This window comes from Gymnoscopelus microlampas (genome assembly GCF_963454915.1).
Source record: "Gymnoscopelus microlampas genome assembly, chromosome: 10".
In the NCBI taxonomy this organism is placed as follows: Eukaryota; Metazoa; Chordata; class Actinopteri; order Myctophiformes; family Myctophidae; genus Gymnoscopelus; species Gymnoscopelus microlampas.
The window spans coordinates 35,328,958-35,346,006 of record NC_139947.1 but is presented as its reverse complement, the minus strand read 5'-3'; the positions used below and the strand labels follow the sequence as shown (position 1 = coordinate 35,346,006).

Genomic DNA, 17,049 nt, shown 5'->3' with positions numbered 1-17,049 from the left:
TATTTAGAAAGACATGGAAACAGTACATGGAAGTACAATTCACAATAGAAGGTCCTCTAAAGTGGATCGCCCATAAAAGCACAATGGCTTATTTAAAATGAGATCCCCACCCACTCAAATCATGATGACATGGGATTGGCATCAAAATGTATTTAAAGCACCAAAAGTAAAAGTACTCATCATGCAGAATGTCCCATTTAAAGTTTTCAAATGAATAAAATGTATAAAAATCTTTTGGAAATAGCAGATCTACAAGCTCACAATGCGTTGCAATACGACACATTGTGAGCTTGTAGATCGGCTATTTTCAAATGGCCAGAAATGCATATAGGGCTGAAGTCCTTATTGTATGTTCAAAATCTACAAAGTAACTTGTAAATTGTAGTGGCGTAAAAGTACAATATTTGTCTCTGAGATGTAGTGGAGTAGAAGTAAAAGTACTGAAAATTTAAAATACTCCAGTAAAGTAAAAACTCCTCAAAATTGTACTTAAGTACACTTGAGTACATGTACTTAGTTACTTTACACCACTGGTAATAAGTCCATGGTTCACAGAAGCCGAACGTTGACAAGATGATGTAAAATAATTTTGATCACTTTCCAATTTCAACAATTTTCCACTGGATATAGGACAGTAACGGACACACAACAATAACAGTTTTGATGTTTAACTCCATCATTTATTTTGATTAGTTACAAAACATAAATAAAATCAACAGTTGAATTAGTTACAATTTACAGAGGCTAAATCATATGCAACATACTTTTCATTGTCTACGTTTCTCTGTTTAAATATCCTTTAATCATTGGTTCTCAGTCATGCCATTTTTGGTGGTCCCCACATTTTATTTTATTTTCAATATTTGTTAGTATTATTTTCTATGCAGACCGGTAGGTATTTCCCAACAGACCAAAACTTTCTAAGAATCATCCCAGGCCTGTCTTGGCCCATGAAAGATGTAATAAAACCAGGGGAGTCCCATATCTATGAACACAGATGAGAACCAGTGATTTCTAGTTTCAAATAACCTCTGATTTATAATGATGAGAACACAATTTTACAATTTTTACAACCCCAGTTCAAAATACAAAAATAATCTTTTTTCCTTTTAGATAACATTTTGGTAACACTTCAAGGACAGGGCGAGTTCCACATTTCATATCATGAATATCATCAAAGCTGTGGCATGTGGTGAACATGTTAGTAATGGACATGACAGCACAGTAACTCACCTCCACTAATAATGAACTACATCTCTGTGAAAATGTGGGTTGTCTCGAAAAACAACATAAATACTGAAAACCATTATGTTAAATTCTAAATTATGTGTAGTTGTAAAGTTTTACTTTTGAACAACCATAAGCTTAAGCACAAACTGTTCCTCCTTCCACTCTCTTATTTTAAGTGCGTCTCTGACTCACACTTAGCAGTTTCACAAACTGTACAATCTCCTGTTTGCCATGGCACAGAATCTCACAATCATTAATTTCAATGAAACAGAAATGCTGCTTTGACTATAGACTACTTGTCCTACCAAGTAAGGTTTCAAAAGATGTATCAATGCCTGACCATTAATGGCCAAATCTGTATATGGCTAAGTACACTGATAACCCAATAAAACATCAGTAGATGTATTACTCCGTTTCCCTGCATCTATCACATAAGTGAATTTAGAAATAGAGGAATGAAATGTTACTGAATCAAGTAAACCATTTGAAGTGTGCGCAAAGCACTTAATCGGTCCGCAGTCCAGCTTATAAAATAGTCACACACTTTAAACAGCCTATGGTGAATGACAAGTGGTTCTTAACTGAAATAATAAAAGGATCAGCATGATCCTTGACAAAAGGTCAAGTGAGTGGGGCTCACAAAATGCTATTTAACAACAAATTAGACCTAAACTGAAGACCATTATGGTTCTGCTCTTTTTTTTTTCTCCCTCTCTTTTTGTTTAAAAGGCCCAATCAGTGATACACATGTAAAACAAATGGCTAGCCCCAACACACACACCAAAAAAAGAAGAATAAAATGCAGTGGAAACATGTTTTTATTCTCTAGATGATTGGGCTCTTGATAGAAGGACTAACACTATAGACAACAGATACATTATTTTTTAAACTGCATTTGTTGTGGTTTGGGGCTGTATTATCTTTGTTTATATCGGTAATGTTTAAACATTGGAGTAAAACTAACATATTTGATGATTCATGATGGGGTAATAAAGTTCCAAATTGCATACTGTGCATCAACAAATTAAACTAGTGAAGAATGTATGTGAATATAATGTATATGTTCAAAACAATATCAGAATGGACCTTTAAAGAGAGTAGCCCAGGACGTGAGCTTAGAGTAAACATTTTAAACTGGGTACAGTATCGTTTAATGAGAGGCTGTTTTTGTATGAAAGCAATGGGGATGCAAATTATGACGCAGTGCAGCAGTATCACAAAGATTTGTCACACAGAAAAAAACACACTCTCACAAAAAAGTATTAACTCTAAAAGGCAATATGGGAACAACCTGTATGGCTTCCCCATTCCACAATAACTTGGCAGTTTTTCTTTTTTCATCTTGCTCCTCCGTATGACACCTTGATATGCATTGCGGCAATTCTAACACAAAAATGTTTTTGTAAAAGCCTATCAGACTGAACACCAATTTACTTGTGACTGATAAATGACCCAATTTGGCTGTGTACAGCAGATGTGAGCTTTGTATAAATGTGTCAACAACAGATTGCATTAAGTTCAGGTAAGTCAAGGTCATGCAGTCTTGAGTTGATTGTATCCAGTTAACCTCAATGCAAAAGTCTTCTGAATACAGATGCCATATCTCAATTTCATCAACAAATTACCAAGATGAGCTCATTAGAACTTCTATCACGTGACTTGTGTCAATTCAAATTGTCTCTAATTTACATCTACAAAGTAAATTAAAATACAAACTAAGTACATGCTGTGCACGTGCATGACACTGCATATCAGTGTGCTCAGTGGCTTTGTGGTAGTGTTGGAGGCCAGATAACATTACCATGCTCTACTGTGTAACATGCTGTTGTCCTAACTGCGTTATAGTTCACTGCCCATTGAAACACTTTGTGCTATAGGCTTATACTTTTTAAAGGTTAGTTGATTCTGTCTTTGATTTTTTTTTCTCAACGTGCTTCTATAAAAATATTTGTTTTATGCCTTACAGACATATCACTACAATACATAATGATCAATTTAGATGACAGTTACTAATTGCACTTTTAAATTCATAGTCCTTTCAATGTAAGTAAGCATTGACAAATAAAACATAAAATATCAATAAATGATGTCAAAAATCTTTGTGTCCTTCATGTCTCAGCTTCAGTTCTAACAGAGTTGGACTGAAAATAGAAACATGACCATTAATTGAGGTCAAAAGACGAAGGGATATGTACTCAGACAACACGAGACATCACAAACACACGTTCACAATCACATATGTGCGCACGAGCACACACACACACACACACACACACACACACACACACACACACACACACACACACACACACACACACACACACACACACAGAATGTATACAACACCCAAACATACCTTTATTCATAACCCCCTGTCCCTGGGTTTCCATATTGCCCTCTGTACATACTAGAATCTACCATCTCTCATATTCACTCCCATCTTTTCAGGAAATACACACAAATCCAACATCTCAGTCACATCCTTCTCTCTCTCTCTCTCTCTCTCTCTCTCTCTCTCTGTCTCTCTCTCTGTCTCTCTCTCTCTCTCTCTCGCTCGCTCGCTCGCACGCACGCACGCACGCACGCACGCGCGCGCGCACACACACACACACACACACACACACACACACACACACAAACACACACACACACGTGTCATCTTGCTCCAACTTAATATTCCGGTCCCTCGCTCCTTTTAAAATCATCATCACTCTTTCCCTTGGTTTTGTTTTTTACTGCTGTCCCAGAGGAAGAGTGGAAGTGGGGGGTGTTGGGTGAAGTTTGGCACTGGAAGGCAGAGCAGCAGTAGAGCAGGAGGAGGAGCATGAGGAAGAGGAGGAGGAACAGGAGCAGAATGTCCCCCCGGTCGCAGTGCCACTGTCTGTGGGCACCGTAGTGCCAGCTCCAGGCAGCAGTGACCCAGCCGGGGGCATTGAAGTTGGAGGCATTTGGGAAGGCAACAGAGGTTGGCTCTGAGGCGGTGAGTTGGGCAGCTGGGCGATGGGCTGTGTCTGTGGTTGCATGGGCTGGGTCTGAGACAGTAAGGGCGCTTGCATCCGGGGATGAGGCATCTGCTGGAGCAGTGACGGCTGCTGGTAGGGCATCTGCTGGAGTGGGTGGGACTGATGGAGGTGTAAACTTTGCTGCAGCTGTGGGACTTGAGCCATGTGCGTTGGTGGCGGTGGCCCCGGTGAGCGCAGGGTGGCCAGGGTCCCCCCGCCTCCTGTGTAGTGAGACGAGGCGGACACAGGAAGGCTGGCAGGGGCTGGGGAGGTCTGGGAGTTCAGTGGAGCCACTTGGAACCAACCAGGTGGAGCCACCTGGGTGGAAAAGATCAGCACAATGACACATTTTACATTTATGATAACGATCATGACACTTTTTACTCTGTAATTATAAACATTATTTATATAATAATATAAATAATGGAACATTGCATAAATCTTGGAACAAAATCGTTACCAAGAAATGTCTTCACCAATGTGTTCGTTAAGGTGTCTAGTAACAAAAATTATCAAAAAGTAGAAATTCAACTCCCCTAGAGGAACCCGTGATAGCTGCTCAACCCATTAAGACCTGAGGCGGATTCTAAAAATGCCTTCTAAAACAGTTAGTTCTATATAGCTAAAATGACACAGATGCTTTCCCGGATTGAATGGGGTACCCACAATCTTATCCGGGAAAATGTTAAATTTGGCCTTAAGTAGCTTGTCAAACTAGGGTTTTTTCATGATTCTAAATCCATAGCAAGCATTTGTTTTCCAGCTCACCACGAATCCATTCTTGGGGAAAATAAATATTGCTGGCTGCATGCAAATTTGCATTCAATTATTCAAGTACCACGAAATACTGCTCCACAATGTCAAAAGCCTCATGAGACTATAGACAAATCCACAGACGCGCTGCCTGTAGGCGGCCATTGCTGCGGTGTCACGGTGCGGAGCGTTGACACCGCAGCTATGGCTGCCTACAGGCAGCGCGTCTGTGGATTCGTCTATAGGTTGCCTGGAGGATCTGGTACATCCGGAGGGTAGAGGGGAGTATAAGGAGGTCAGTCTCCCCTCTCCTATGTCTGGCCCAGACAGCTGGCTCAGACATGTCTCTTCAAAGCTATAGAATGGGGCAACTGGGTGCCCATTGGGATTGGGTTTCCCGGGAACCACCGGAAGTGTTGCAGGAGCAGGTGTTTTTTAAATAGCTGCGGACGGGAATGGGTGGTCAAAAAATAACTGCGGGTCCCCCAAAATCCCACACCATCCGCAATAAACCGGATGTTGCGCACATAGCATGTGTGGTAGTGCTTACATTTTGCTTGACATGAACACATTTAACTTATGGCTAATTGCAGAGGAGAACCTAATTTCAAAATGTTGTTCCCGGCAGGTATGTGCATAATGTATCTATTATAGAAGTAAGTCCAGCTGAGGCTACTGTGTCGCTGTCCATGGTGCTGTAATGGCTGTCTCTGTCTCACTCTCTCTCTCTCTCTCAAGGTAGCTACCTGCTTCAACATTGGCCATCCGAAGTCCGTCGGCAGGCCTGTCCGAAAAAACTTTGGACAGACAAAATGCCCATTCATACTTCTACCAAACTCTTCTGTGTTCTAAACGCCAGATCCCGCCCACTCAGTAATCTGATCAATGAATCTACCTAGCAACACTGCGGCTCTCAGATCTACAGCTGCTTGTTATAAACCTTGATATAAAACTTTGCAACTTCTACACAGCAGTGCGGTACCCGTGGATGGCATCAGAATGAAGCCTTGGGCTGAATGCGGAAACGGAACTAAATTCTGTTTGTAATGTAATGTTTTGTTTTTGTGTCCCAATGAAAATATTGTGGGATTATACAGGACTAGACAATAATATTGTGGGATTATGTGGGACTAAACGGCATGTACATTTTGATGCGGGTAGGAGTGGTCCTAATGAATTGTGGTCGATCAGAAGGGAAACAATTGCAAGCGTGGGCAGGAATGGTCAGAAAATCTAATGGGAGCGGGTAGGAGAGGGACTAAGAAAACATTCCCACGCAGGGCTGTACCCAGGAGGCCAGGGAACAGGGGAGAACCCCTGTTCCATGTCCAAGGTGAAGGACCTCCAACAGCTGCCGCAAACATGTCCCTCGGGCTATGTAGCGGCGCACTTGGAAGCCCAGGACGAGTGCTTATAGGCAGGCACAGAGAGTGGTGAGAGTGGAGAATGGTGAGTCGGTCCCCGGTGGTGGTGGTTCTAAGACCTCCATGTGGTGCATGGCAGTGCAGTTATAAGACCTCCATGTGGTGCATGGCTTGTGTTACAATTTCCCGGATATGGTTGCAGGAACCCCAACCTTGAGCAGCTGTCACCAGTTCCCCCAATTCAACTCCCCTAGGGCCTAGGGGAGTTGAATTTCAACTTTTTTAAATGTGTTTTAGACACCTTTACAAAAATATTTGTGAAGATTTGTCCCTTTTCTAATAATATTCCCTGACTAATATGAAAACTAGGGTAAATTCTGAAACAGTGTGTCGTTTTTTTTCTTCTTTTGTTTTTACCTCAGCTGGTTGGCTCCAGCCTCCAGCCAACTCCTGCACCTGCTGAATCTGCTTGATCTGATTGAGCGACGGCTTGGGAGGAGTGGGGCCCACCGTCTCCTTCGTCCAATCATCAACAAGTTTGTGCAATTCATCTGTGAATGTGCTCTTTCTAGGAGGACTCTGGTCTGCAGTAATAATAATAATAATAATAATAATAATAAACTATTTGTGTAGCAGTTTAAAACAGTTACAAAGCACGTCACACAGCATTAAAGATTAAAAACAAAAGTAAAATTGTGCGTGGAGAAACAGACAGTAATCAGGTAGTAAAAGCGAGTCTATAAAAGTGTGTAGTGAAGTGAAGGGACACTTAATTGAGCACCATCATCATCGCTAGGTGTATGTTGCCTCCATGAGATAGTGACAAACCTCACCTTTTTTGGTAGTCAGTGATGTGGGATGGTCTGGGTTGCAGTATAATCTGCTCTGTTCACCACCTGAGAAACTACTGGACTGCTGTATGCCTGTAGGAGAGCCATAATTAAATAGTTAGTACACAATGTCAAAGAAACAGAGAGAAACAGAGACATAGACGACTGTTGAGTGGAATGTTGAGGGAAGAAAAGAGGAACATTGAGTGAAATATTGAGGGAAGAGAAGAGACAAATTGAGTGGAATATGTAGGGGAGGAAGAGGAATGTTGAATGGAATATTAATATGAAAAAAGTTACTGCACCAGGATGTGCGACTCCATTGTTGTCCAAATGAGAGTGAGGCCGAGGCCGGAGCTTGACTTTGAGCGGCCGGGACCTACGAGGGGAGAGGGCTGGGGGACCCATGGGCAGGGGAGGGGTCCGGGGCAGAGGGAGAGGCAGGGTGTGCCTGTGGTCTTTGAGCGAGCGGAGCTGTCTGTACAACTCCTGCAGCTCCCTGTTCTGCTGTGACTGGAGGGACACCACTTCTTTGATGTGCCTAAAGAGAAGGGGTTACAGAACAAGAAGATAAAGTTTCTAAATTATGAAATTATTGGGTGTGAAAATAGTACAACTAGTACTAGTGAAGCCATTTGAAAACTTAAGGGCAAATTATACTTCTGCATAGCCAGAGGGTCCGCTAGCAGCATTTGACATAAATTTCATCACAAATGTACAAACGCATCCCAGATTTTGTGACAGCGTGTGCACTGACTGAAAAATGTGCTAGAACAGAACCATGGACTCTCTGTTTGAGGAGAGGTTGAGTGAGAAGATCCCCACTGCTGTATAATATTATGTGACAATAAAGGAATTGAAATTTAAGTGATGTTTGTTTCAACTGTAATGAAATACCTCATGGCATTCCTGAAATATTGCGTTCATGAGGATGGGATGGACGGACAGACAGACAACCATGGCAGTCTGCCGCAGATGTATAAAAAGCATCTGCGCTCTACTAAGAATAATAGGAATGCACAGAAATAATTGATGCAAGTTAGAGTAAACTATTAGACTTCTCACAATGGCCTCTTGCCATGGCACATGTCCTTCAGTTGTCTGGCGTGGCCAGCCCTCCAATTTTGATCCACTCCGAATGTAACCTGACGCTACCAGATCCAAACAGCTTGCTCCACACATTGTTGAGGAACCTGGTTACTCAATACCGCCACCTCTGGCAGGGTCAGGTTACTCCGAATGGAGGTCTGTAGAAACTCTCATTTGAAACAGTGGATAGAATGAGCTATAGCAGCTCACTCCCTGGGGCTTGGTTTAACTGTGATTGAGTGATAACAGGACCAGAGTCCGTCTGTGTTTTTCCAACCGGGTGCAAACCAAAATTAAATCTAACAATTTATATATCAGCAAAATTGGCAGAGAAATTCATTAAAACATTGCCTAAGGTATGTGCTCTGCACAATATAAACAAACACGACACATATCAACAGCTTTTGTCGGTGTAACATTACTTGCTGCAGTCGCCATGTTCGTTTCACTGAGTAGTAGTCAAGCCCCCAGGACTGGGAAGGCTTTTTGAAGCAAAAGTTTCCAAGTGGCCAACTCTGGTACCGCAAGATTAGGCCCAAATCATGAACGAGCAAAACTGACTCGACCAATGGGTTTGACTTAGGCTTGCACATGGAGGTAGTTTGTGAGACGTAGACGCATAAAGGACACTAATGGACATGCTTATGGGCCCATGATGTCCTCAAACCCATTGGCCAAAACCTGGAAGGAGAGATACATACTTTAGTGGGATAATATAAAGCTCTATGGTAGTAGTTTAAAGACGTCATGAAATGACGTCATGAAAACGGAGGCATGTTGTGCCTCAACCAATCACAGTAGCAACCAGTAGCAACCGACTACTTGGACTGTGAGATCAATGTGACTTTTAGGGACTTCTTTTAGGGACTTCTTTTAGGGATTTCTTCCCCCTTTTTTGGGCATCTATTGCTAAAAATGTCCTCATTATATGACTATTGGGATTATTATTTTTTTCATTTCATTAGGTCTTTACTGTGGAGCCTATGTGTGCACCGGGGTGAGCCCCTCCAGCTGAGCAAGCAAGCCTGGGATCCATGGTTAGGAAGGTCATTAGATTGTGCCTTGTATTGAGTGCAGCCCATGTTGCTCTTGCTCTCTTGAACGCAGGAGTGTCTGCAGACACCAAATTTAAGTATAATCAGATACTTTCACTCGCATCCACAAGTATACTGGCCCGATTCCAATCCGCTCCCTTACTGACTCACTGACTTAGGCGTGCGCTCACGTGAAGTCTGCAAGGGCTTGAGGGCTGTCCCATTTGAAATGGGTAAGTCAATGAGGGCTCAGGCAGAGCCCTTTATGCACTCTTTCTGTAAGTCAGCATCAATGCTAAGGGAATTATCCACAGTTCATAGCGTTACCAGGGGAATGAGGGGAAAATGTCAATCATTTAAGTATGCAAATTAGTATTGCATCGCGGTTAGAATGTCAACAAACAGTAGCCTAGTGCTTTCTCACCGTTCTCAAAGGGAGACGGAATGGAAGATATATATTTAATAAAGATAAGGGACACAAGATGAGAAATGAGAAAAGTAAATACAGAATATGGCGCCCTTGGAGCCTCTCACCCTCAAGCACTTACCATCTGACGTCACTTAAATCAGTGAGGGTGCAGGGCTTTAGGGCTTAGGGCGGACATTGGAATTGGGCTAAGCAGTCTGAATGGGCAGATGATAGAAACATCTGTATAGTCATAAGACCATCCATCGGAAAACAAGAAATAATCTAATAAGGGTGTTGCCTCCCCGTCCAGAAGTTACCTGTAGTAGCTTAAGTTACTACTACATTGCAGTTTGCGAATGAAGCCACACCAAGCCCCAGAGGTTGCATTGAAGCGCATTGGACATGCTGGCCAATGCTGGTAGTCGAACGAGCGAAAACGGTTTCGAGCAATGGGCTTGACTCACAAGCGTGACTCACGAGCTTGCGCACAGGGTTGCGCATGGACATGATGCAAAACGTATCACAGAAGCCCCAAATAGGCCCCGCCCGTCACATTTCCCAACCCGGAAGAAGGGGTGATTTAGGATTCATGCTGTGTTCATTAATGGTGGTAATAGTTTGTAACAGTAACAGTAATGTGCACACATGCACATACTGTAGTGGCGTGAGATATGATTGGTCAACCTTTGAGGGGACATACCTACATACATACATACAGACAAACCCTGTTCAGGGATGGCATGGCCTTCGCCCACATCCTAAAACATTTCAAGACAATTATACTGATCCCACTTTCCCCTCCCTGTCTCACTTCTCTCTGAGCTTGTGTAGTTCTCTCCTCAGGTCGTCATCCTCAAGTTCACCCTCATCATCATCACTGCTGCCCAAAGGAGAGTGGCCATGTCCATGACCTCGTGGAGGGTGGGCCAATGACGGTGTCCTCCTACCCTCCTCCTTCTCTCCCTCCTTCCCCCGAGTTCTTCTCCTCTCCCTCTCTAAGTCAGGAGACACCGGGGAACTGTCGGTCAGTGCCTCATCTTTCTTGGTTTCGGCCTGGGTGACAGAGAAGCGCCCCACTTTCCTGTGGACACTGTCCTGGCCGGAGGGTGCCTCCTTGGTGGGTGAGGCTTCAGGAGGCGGAGGCACTGGAGTCACCTGATGGCAAGATAAATCTTATATGGGTAAAAAATATACATAGATTTTCTTATTCAGATCAGGTCAGTATAGAGAGACAGGAAACCAAGGGCAGAGAGAGAGGAGAGACATGCAGGACAAGACGCTGGTCAGATTCAGAACCCAAGTCCTTGCGCTCACAAGGAGCATATAGTCTGTGGCTGTGCACTACCCAGCTGAGCTACCAGGCAACCCATACAAGTATACATTTGAGGTTAAGAATTGCATAATGGGGGGGTCGCCCGCTGGCCTTGTAGTCCAAGCACATACCACATATAGGTTCTAATCCCGACAAGCTTTGCTGCATGTCACTCCCCGTCTCTCTCTCTCTCTCTCTCCCTACTTCCTGTCTATCTCCACTTATACTATTGCATATAGGATAAAAAACATACATCCTGAACACAACATTATTTATGATTATGGGCATTCTATAGACATAGCACAGAGGGCGGCTTTTCAAGGCCAATGTTGCATGTAATGTCCCCACCTGAAATCGTCCTTTGCGCGACTGTGGTGCATCTAGCTTAATATCCTCCTTTATAGCTTGACTGCTAGGGTGTCCATCTAATAAAGAGATCAGGGAAATGAAAAACAAATAGGGGAGAGACAAGGACACCGGAGACAAGAACACAGAGACACAGAGACACAGATATGAAGACGCACACAAATGAAGACATAGACACAGACAGACGGAAGCATGCAGGAACAGAAAAAATGTACAGCACAGAGGGACATACAGCAGACAGACACAGACACACAGACACAGAGACACAGTGTTAAAAATCACCCACAAATATCATGACACCTCTGTGACTTACATGACTTTCACATGCATGGAACTATGACAAAGTGTAAACATTGATATTGAATACTGCGGCATTCATCATTTTCTTTCAGTGAAAGTAATAAAATCAACAATGGAAGTAAGCTTTTGTGGTAGTAAAAAAGCAAATGTTTTAAGCAAACAGACTATACGTTATGGGGGATGTGGGGAGGGGTGGTAAATATGTGTTTTAATAAAGAAATATATATCAATAAATAAACAGAGAAAGTCATTAAACAGAAAAAATAATATTATGGAATGTCAGTTGAATGCTTAATACAGTGTACCCTCACCCACCCACACATCCACTCTCTCCATTCTTACTGACTCACTGTTCCACTCATATACCAGACAACAGAGATCAATGTCACCTTTGAAGTCTGCATTCAGATTCACAGTGAGATTGTTCAGCGTGTTTGCTATATGGAACACTATACTAACACAATACTAACAGTGTGTATATGGATTAGCTGCATCATTTGAGATGCACTTGGGAATGAGCAGCATTATGTTTATGGAGTTAACCCATAATGTTATCGCCATATAGACACACATATGCTGAATATAATGCACAGACTGTGCATTATGTCATGCATATGCTCAAATAACTAAATCTATACATGGAGCTAAATTACTGCTACACACATAAAATATACATGCAAGGATGTTAGCTTACTAAAATATGAAGCTTTTCCAAGCTTAAGCTAGATTCATACTTTGTTGCACGACGGCGTCGTACAGCGGAAATAGCTGGTCTACAAGCTCACAACGCTGCACATCTGCAACACGTTGTGAGCTTGTAGGTCTGCTATTTTTGGCATGCAACGCCGTTGTGGGAGGAAGCATGAATTAAGCATTAGCCATACACAAAGCAGCTAAGAGGGAAACTGACAGTAACTTGTAAGCCCTGGACAATGTACACAATATGTAGCAGAAATGATGACTTCATCATAATCTGGATATCACATAGTTGCAAATTGCGGTAAGTAGTGTCCATAAACAGCATGCCATCTACAGCATATTATGCAGCTCTCGTGGCGTGATGCTGTATGAGCTAACTGTGTCATGCACAAGTGTATGTGTACACAGTAAAAATCCTCAGTGTTACGGTATTTGAACTCTGAGAGTGCACAAATGGAACCACAGGTCCATTTGGTTCAATTTGTACACTTTCGAGAGTTAAATGAACACACAGGATTTTACAGTATATTCTAAATTGGCAGCTGACCACACAGTGACTTATTATGATCTATTTTTGTACAGACGAGATAATGTCTGTGATAATGAAATCTGGTGCCAAGGTGCATGGTGTTCTCAACTACTCTGCGCCAGCAGGTGGAGGTGAAGTGAGATGGTTGGTGTTGGCAGTGCCTGAGGACTGGGGGTTCATATCGCAGCCGGCCGTTAGTCCAGAGAGCTCATCTGCAACTGGGGAAGGGCATCAGACTCCTTTTATGCCAACATCCTCCTACACTGTGCCAATCTCCCACCCTTCTACTGTATACTCGCCACTGTTCTCGCCACCGGGTGAGTAACCCATGCAAAAAGAAAGATTTCCAAAGAAATATGAAATTTAGTTTAAAAAAAAAAGAAAAAGAAAAAAGGGGGAAAAAGCAATTCAGCAAAATCAAATAATTCAAAAAACAATAAAGTATGTTGTGATATCAACACTGACACTATACAGGGATTACAGTCACGTTACAATGTACAAAAAATACTAATTTAGCCATAAACAGTTTAAAATTAATAAAGATTAATTCCTGACAGTCTAGAACATTACATCTACTATGTTAACACTAATAACGAGACATTAGGTTTTAAGTCCATGCCCCCAACACCCCATGCTCTCTCTCGCTCTCTCTCTCTCGCTCTCTAAGAAGACGCTACCTTGCTGGACTCTGGGCTTCTTGAACAAGCTGGCGGAGTGGCGCAGTTTGCATGCCCAGCTTTTGAATTTGCGAGTCCAGGATTTCTTGCTAACAGGATTTCTGATACTAGGACATGTCAGGTTTAGGCCAAAATATCCACCTCCTGCATTGTGCTGCTGCTGCTGTCCGGGCCGGAGGGGGATCAGGTGCTGATGATTAGGGGGCCACTGGGCGTCTCCTGTGGTACTGAAGTCAGAGTGTGGGGAGACAGCCTGGGGATAGGGGCAGGTGGGGAGGACGGTAAAGGGAATAAGGCACAGTGACAATTAAGGGTGGGTGGCTGTACAGGGTTGAGACTCACAAAGAAGAAAAAGAGACATTGAAACACCACACATATACAGTACCTACTGGCTGAAAAGGAAGCATTAGGTGTCACATTTATACTGAATGGAACTGTATCCAACTCCGGACACAGTATCCAAGATAGGACGCACTCAATGACAAGATTTCCAGCCTATAATGATGAAGGCCATGAGGCCGAAAACGCTTTGACTTTGCGACATGGTTTAACAACTTGAACTCTAGCTGGTGAACCATATATACTTAGTTGACCGGGGGGGGGACGGGGGGGGGACGGACATTATGAAGGTACTGTAAGGGTTTTTATTTACGCCGTGAAGAACTGAACAAAGTGTCCGAAATTGGATACATCTTTCACAGTATCAAAACTATGCGTGTCATTGTCCCCTTGAAGGGACTGAATGCTTTTTTAACATTTATTTAAATTTACTATAAAAGGCTATTTTCCGATTCGGCTTACTGGTATTCACTTACAAGAATGGTTGGTTCTCCAGGTACGGGTGGGCGCAGGGGCCCTGCGGGGTCATCCTGTGGAAGAGCCAAAAGGGAGGTAGGGGGGGTAGCAGAGGTGGAGGCAGAAGCAGAGGTGGAGGGGAGAGACGGGGCAGGCTGCTGCTCCACTGGACCCAGCTCAGCAGACATGGGTGCTGGGGAGGCCTCCTCACCTGCTCTCCCCCTCTCCGGGTCCGGGGAGGTGGAGGAGGATCGGGAGGTGGTTGACGACGAGGTGGTGGATGAAGAGGAGGAGTGGGGGGAGGTGTCTGAGGAGGAGAAGGCGGACAGGGGATAAGACGATAGGCGGAGTGGGTGAGGCTCGGACGACTCATCCCCTCCTGCCGAAGTGGATGCGGCTGATGTGGATGTGGGGGCCGCGGTGGCTCCCCCTGCTACCACTCCCCCGGCGCTGTACTCCTGATACAACAAGTTCCGCAGCTTCTCGTCCAGTGTCTTCATGCGGTTGTCTACAAACTCAATTTTGGGAGGGCCCTCGCTGTCTGACTCGGCGACGGAGGAGGGCTGAACAGGGGATGGGGTCATGGTGAGGGAGAGGGGAGGTAAGGAGGCCTCGCTTGTGCCCAGAGGCAGGGGGGGCAGAGAGGAGTCGGAGGAAGGATAAGGGGGGGCAGAGTGACTGCCTGTGTCCTCTGTGATACTGGCCTCTCCCGTGGAGAGTTCAGACTCTGATTGCTGGAAGGAGGGCTGCTTATGTAATGGAGCCTGCTGCTGTTGCTGAGGCAGCTCCATGGATTGAACCACCTCCTGCTGCTGTTGAACCTGCTGTATCAGCGGCTGTGACTGTACAAACTGCTGAGTCTGGTCTACAGGGATCTGGGGTTGTTGCTGCTGCTGCTGCTGTTGTTGTTGTTGCTGTTGTTGTTGTTGCTGCTGCTGTTGCTGCTGCTGCTGCTGCTGCTGCTGCTGCTGCTGCTGCTGCTGCTGGGCAAGGCTAACATTAAGAGTAAGAGGTTGTGCTGACTGTTGTTGGACAAACTGTTGACTGACTGACTGGGGCAACATATGACTTTGATCTGGCTGTGTAGACACAGCAGACATAAAGAACTGCTGCTGCTGTTGTTGCTGTTGCTGTTGCTGTTGTTGTTGTTGTTGTTGTTGTTGTTGTTGTTGTTGTTGTTGTTGTTGTTGTTGCTGCTGCTGTTGCAGCTGTTGTTGCTGTTGCTGCTGCTGTTGCTGCTGCAGCATTTGCTGTTGCTGTAAGTGTATGGTCTGTTGTAGACCCAACTGCTGTGGATGTTGCAGATCAATCTGGGCCTGCTGTTGAGGCATTGCAGCTGCTTGTTGTGCCACAACTTGCTGTGGTAACTGCTGTAACTGAGGCTGCTGCAGCAACTGTGATGCTTGCTGTTGAGCAGGTACTTGCTGGTTCTGCGGCAGGGACACTGACAGCATTTCTGCCGGGGGCAGAGAATGTTGGAGAGGCACAGGCTGCTGCAACAGCTCTGTTTGACTAGGCTGCTGTGGAAGCCGCACCTCAGTTTGCTGTTGTTGAAGTGTCAGTTGTTGTTGTTGTGGTTGTGGTGGTGGTGGTGGTGGTGGTGGTTGTTGGTGTTGTTGTTGAGGTTGTTGTTGTGGTGGTGGTGGTGGTGGTGGTTGTTGTTGTTGTTGTTGTTGTGGTTGTTGTGGTTGTTGTGGTTGTTGTTGTTGTTGTAATGGTTGTGGTGGTGGTTGCTGTTTCTGTTGTTGTTGTTGCTGCTGCTGCTGTTGTTGTTGTTGCTGCTGCTGCAGTAGTTGTTGTTGTTGCTGTAATTGCTGGAGAGATTGCTGTAGCACTTGTTGCTGCTGCAGATGAACCTGCTCTTGCAACACTTGCTGTTGTGTTTGTTGTTGCGGCAGTGGGACCTGCTGTATCTGTTGGGTCAGTGGTACTTGTTGAAGCTGCACCATCTGTGGTTGCGGTGGAGATGGTTTTACTTGCTGCTGTAATGCCGGTTGGACCTGGGCCTGTGATTGTGGCTGAGCCGGTCTGGTCATCTGGGCAAGTGTTAGCTGTTGCTCTATGCCAGCGTGACTCGCTGGAGGAGAAGTCACTGCAGCAGCAAGAGGAGGAGGGGAATGTACAGAGGTGTGGTTCCCTCCAGACACACTCTGCCCAAGGGGAGCTAGTCCCGCATCCCCCAGGCTGGGACCTACAGTGGAGCTACCACTATTTCCAGGGGACATGAGGACTTCAGGCAAACAGGTCGGAAGTATGCGAGGCATAGCAGCAGGAGCAGCGGCCACGGTGGGGAGGCTGGCAACGGCGCTTATTAGAGTGGTCATGGATGAAGTGGCACTGGGAGTTTTGTCAACTGGAACTGAGGTGGTGGGAACTGGCTGGCCAATGCAAGCCGGAGGAGGAGCAGCAGCAGCAGCAGGGACAGAGGTTATGGCTGCACTAGTGAGAGAAGAGACTGGGGCAGAGATGCTGTCAGAGACATTGGTGTCAGGAGCTGGGGCAGCGGTGGCTGGGGTGGACATGGAGGCAGGGGCTGAGACAGTGGAGACAGGGGGAGAGGTGGCAGACAGGGGCGGGCAGGGAGGGGAAACCAATCCAGTCAAAGACTCCGACCTCTGGCATCCTTCACTTTCTACAGCCGCCAGAGAGAGGGACACATG

General features: G+C 44.8%; 1 protein-coding gene across 3 annotated transcripts in view; it reads right to left on the bottom strand.

Annotated features, from left to right (window-relative positions):
- Positions 1 to 744: 744 nt before the first annotated feature.
- Positions 745 to 17,049, bottom strand: part of wnk3 (WNK lysine deficient protein kinase 3) — a gene marked incomplete at its 5' end in the record, with an annotated part of 47,956 nt that continues 31,651 nt past the window's right edge. For 2 of the 3 annotated variants that reach the window (XM_084069651.1, XM_084069652.1), the window contains 8 exons: positions 745 to 4,550; positions 6,767 to 6,933; positions 7,183 to 7,272; positions 7,485 to 7,720; positions 10,523 to 10,866; positions 11,372 to 11,448; positions 13,595 to 13,847; positions 14,410 to 17,021. In XM_084069651.1, the coding sequence (XP_083925777.1) occupies positions 3,963 to 4,550; positions 6,767 to 6,933; positions 7,183 to 7,272; positions 7,485 to 7,720; positions 10,523 to 10,866; positions 11,372 to 11,448; positions 13,595 to 13,847; positions 14,410 to 17,021 (4,367 nt within the window). In that variant the 3' untranslated portion in view covers positions 745 to 3,962. The remainder of the gene's footprint in view (positions 4,551 to 6,766; positions 6,934 to 7,182; positions 7,273 to 7,484; positions 7,721 to 10,522; positions 10,867 to 11,371; positions 11,449 to 13,594; positions 13,848 to 14,409; positions 17,022 to 17,049) is intronic. The other variant, XM_084069653.1, reaches the window with a different exon arrangement.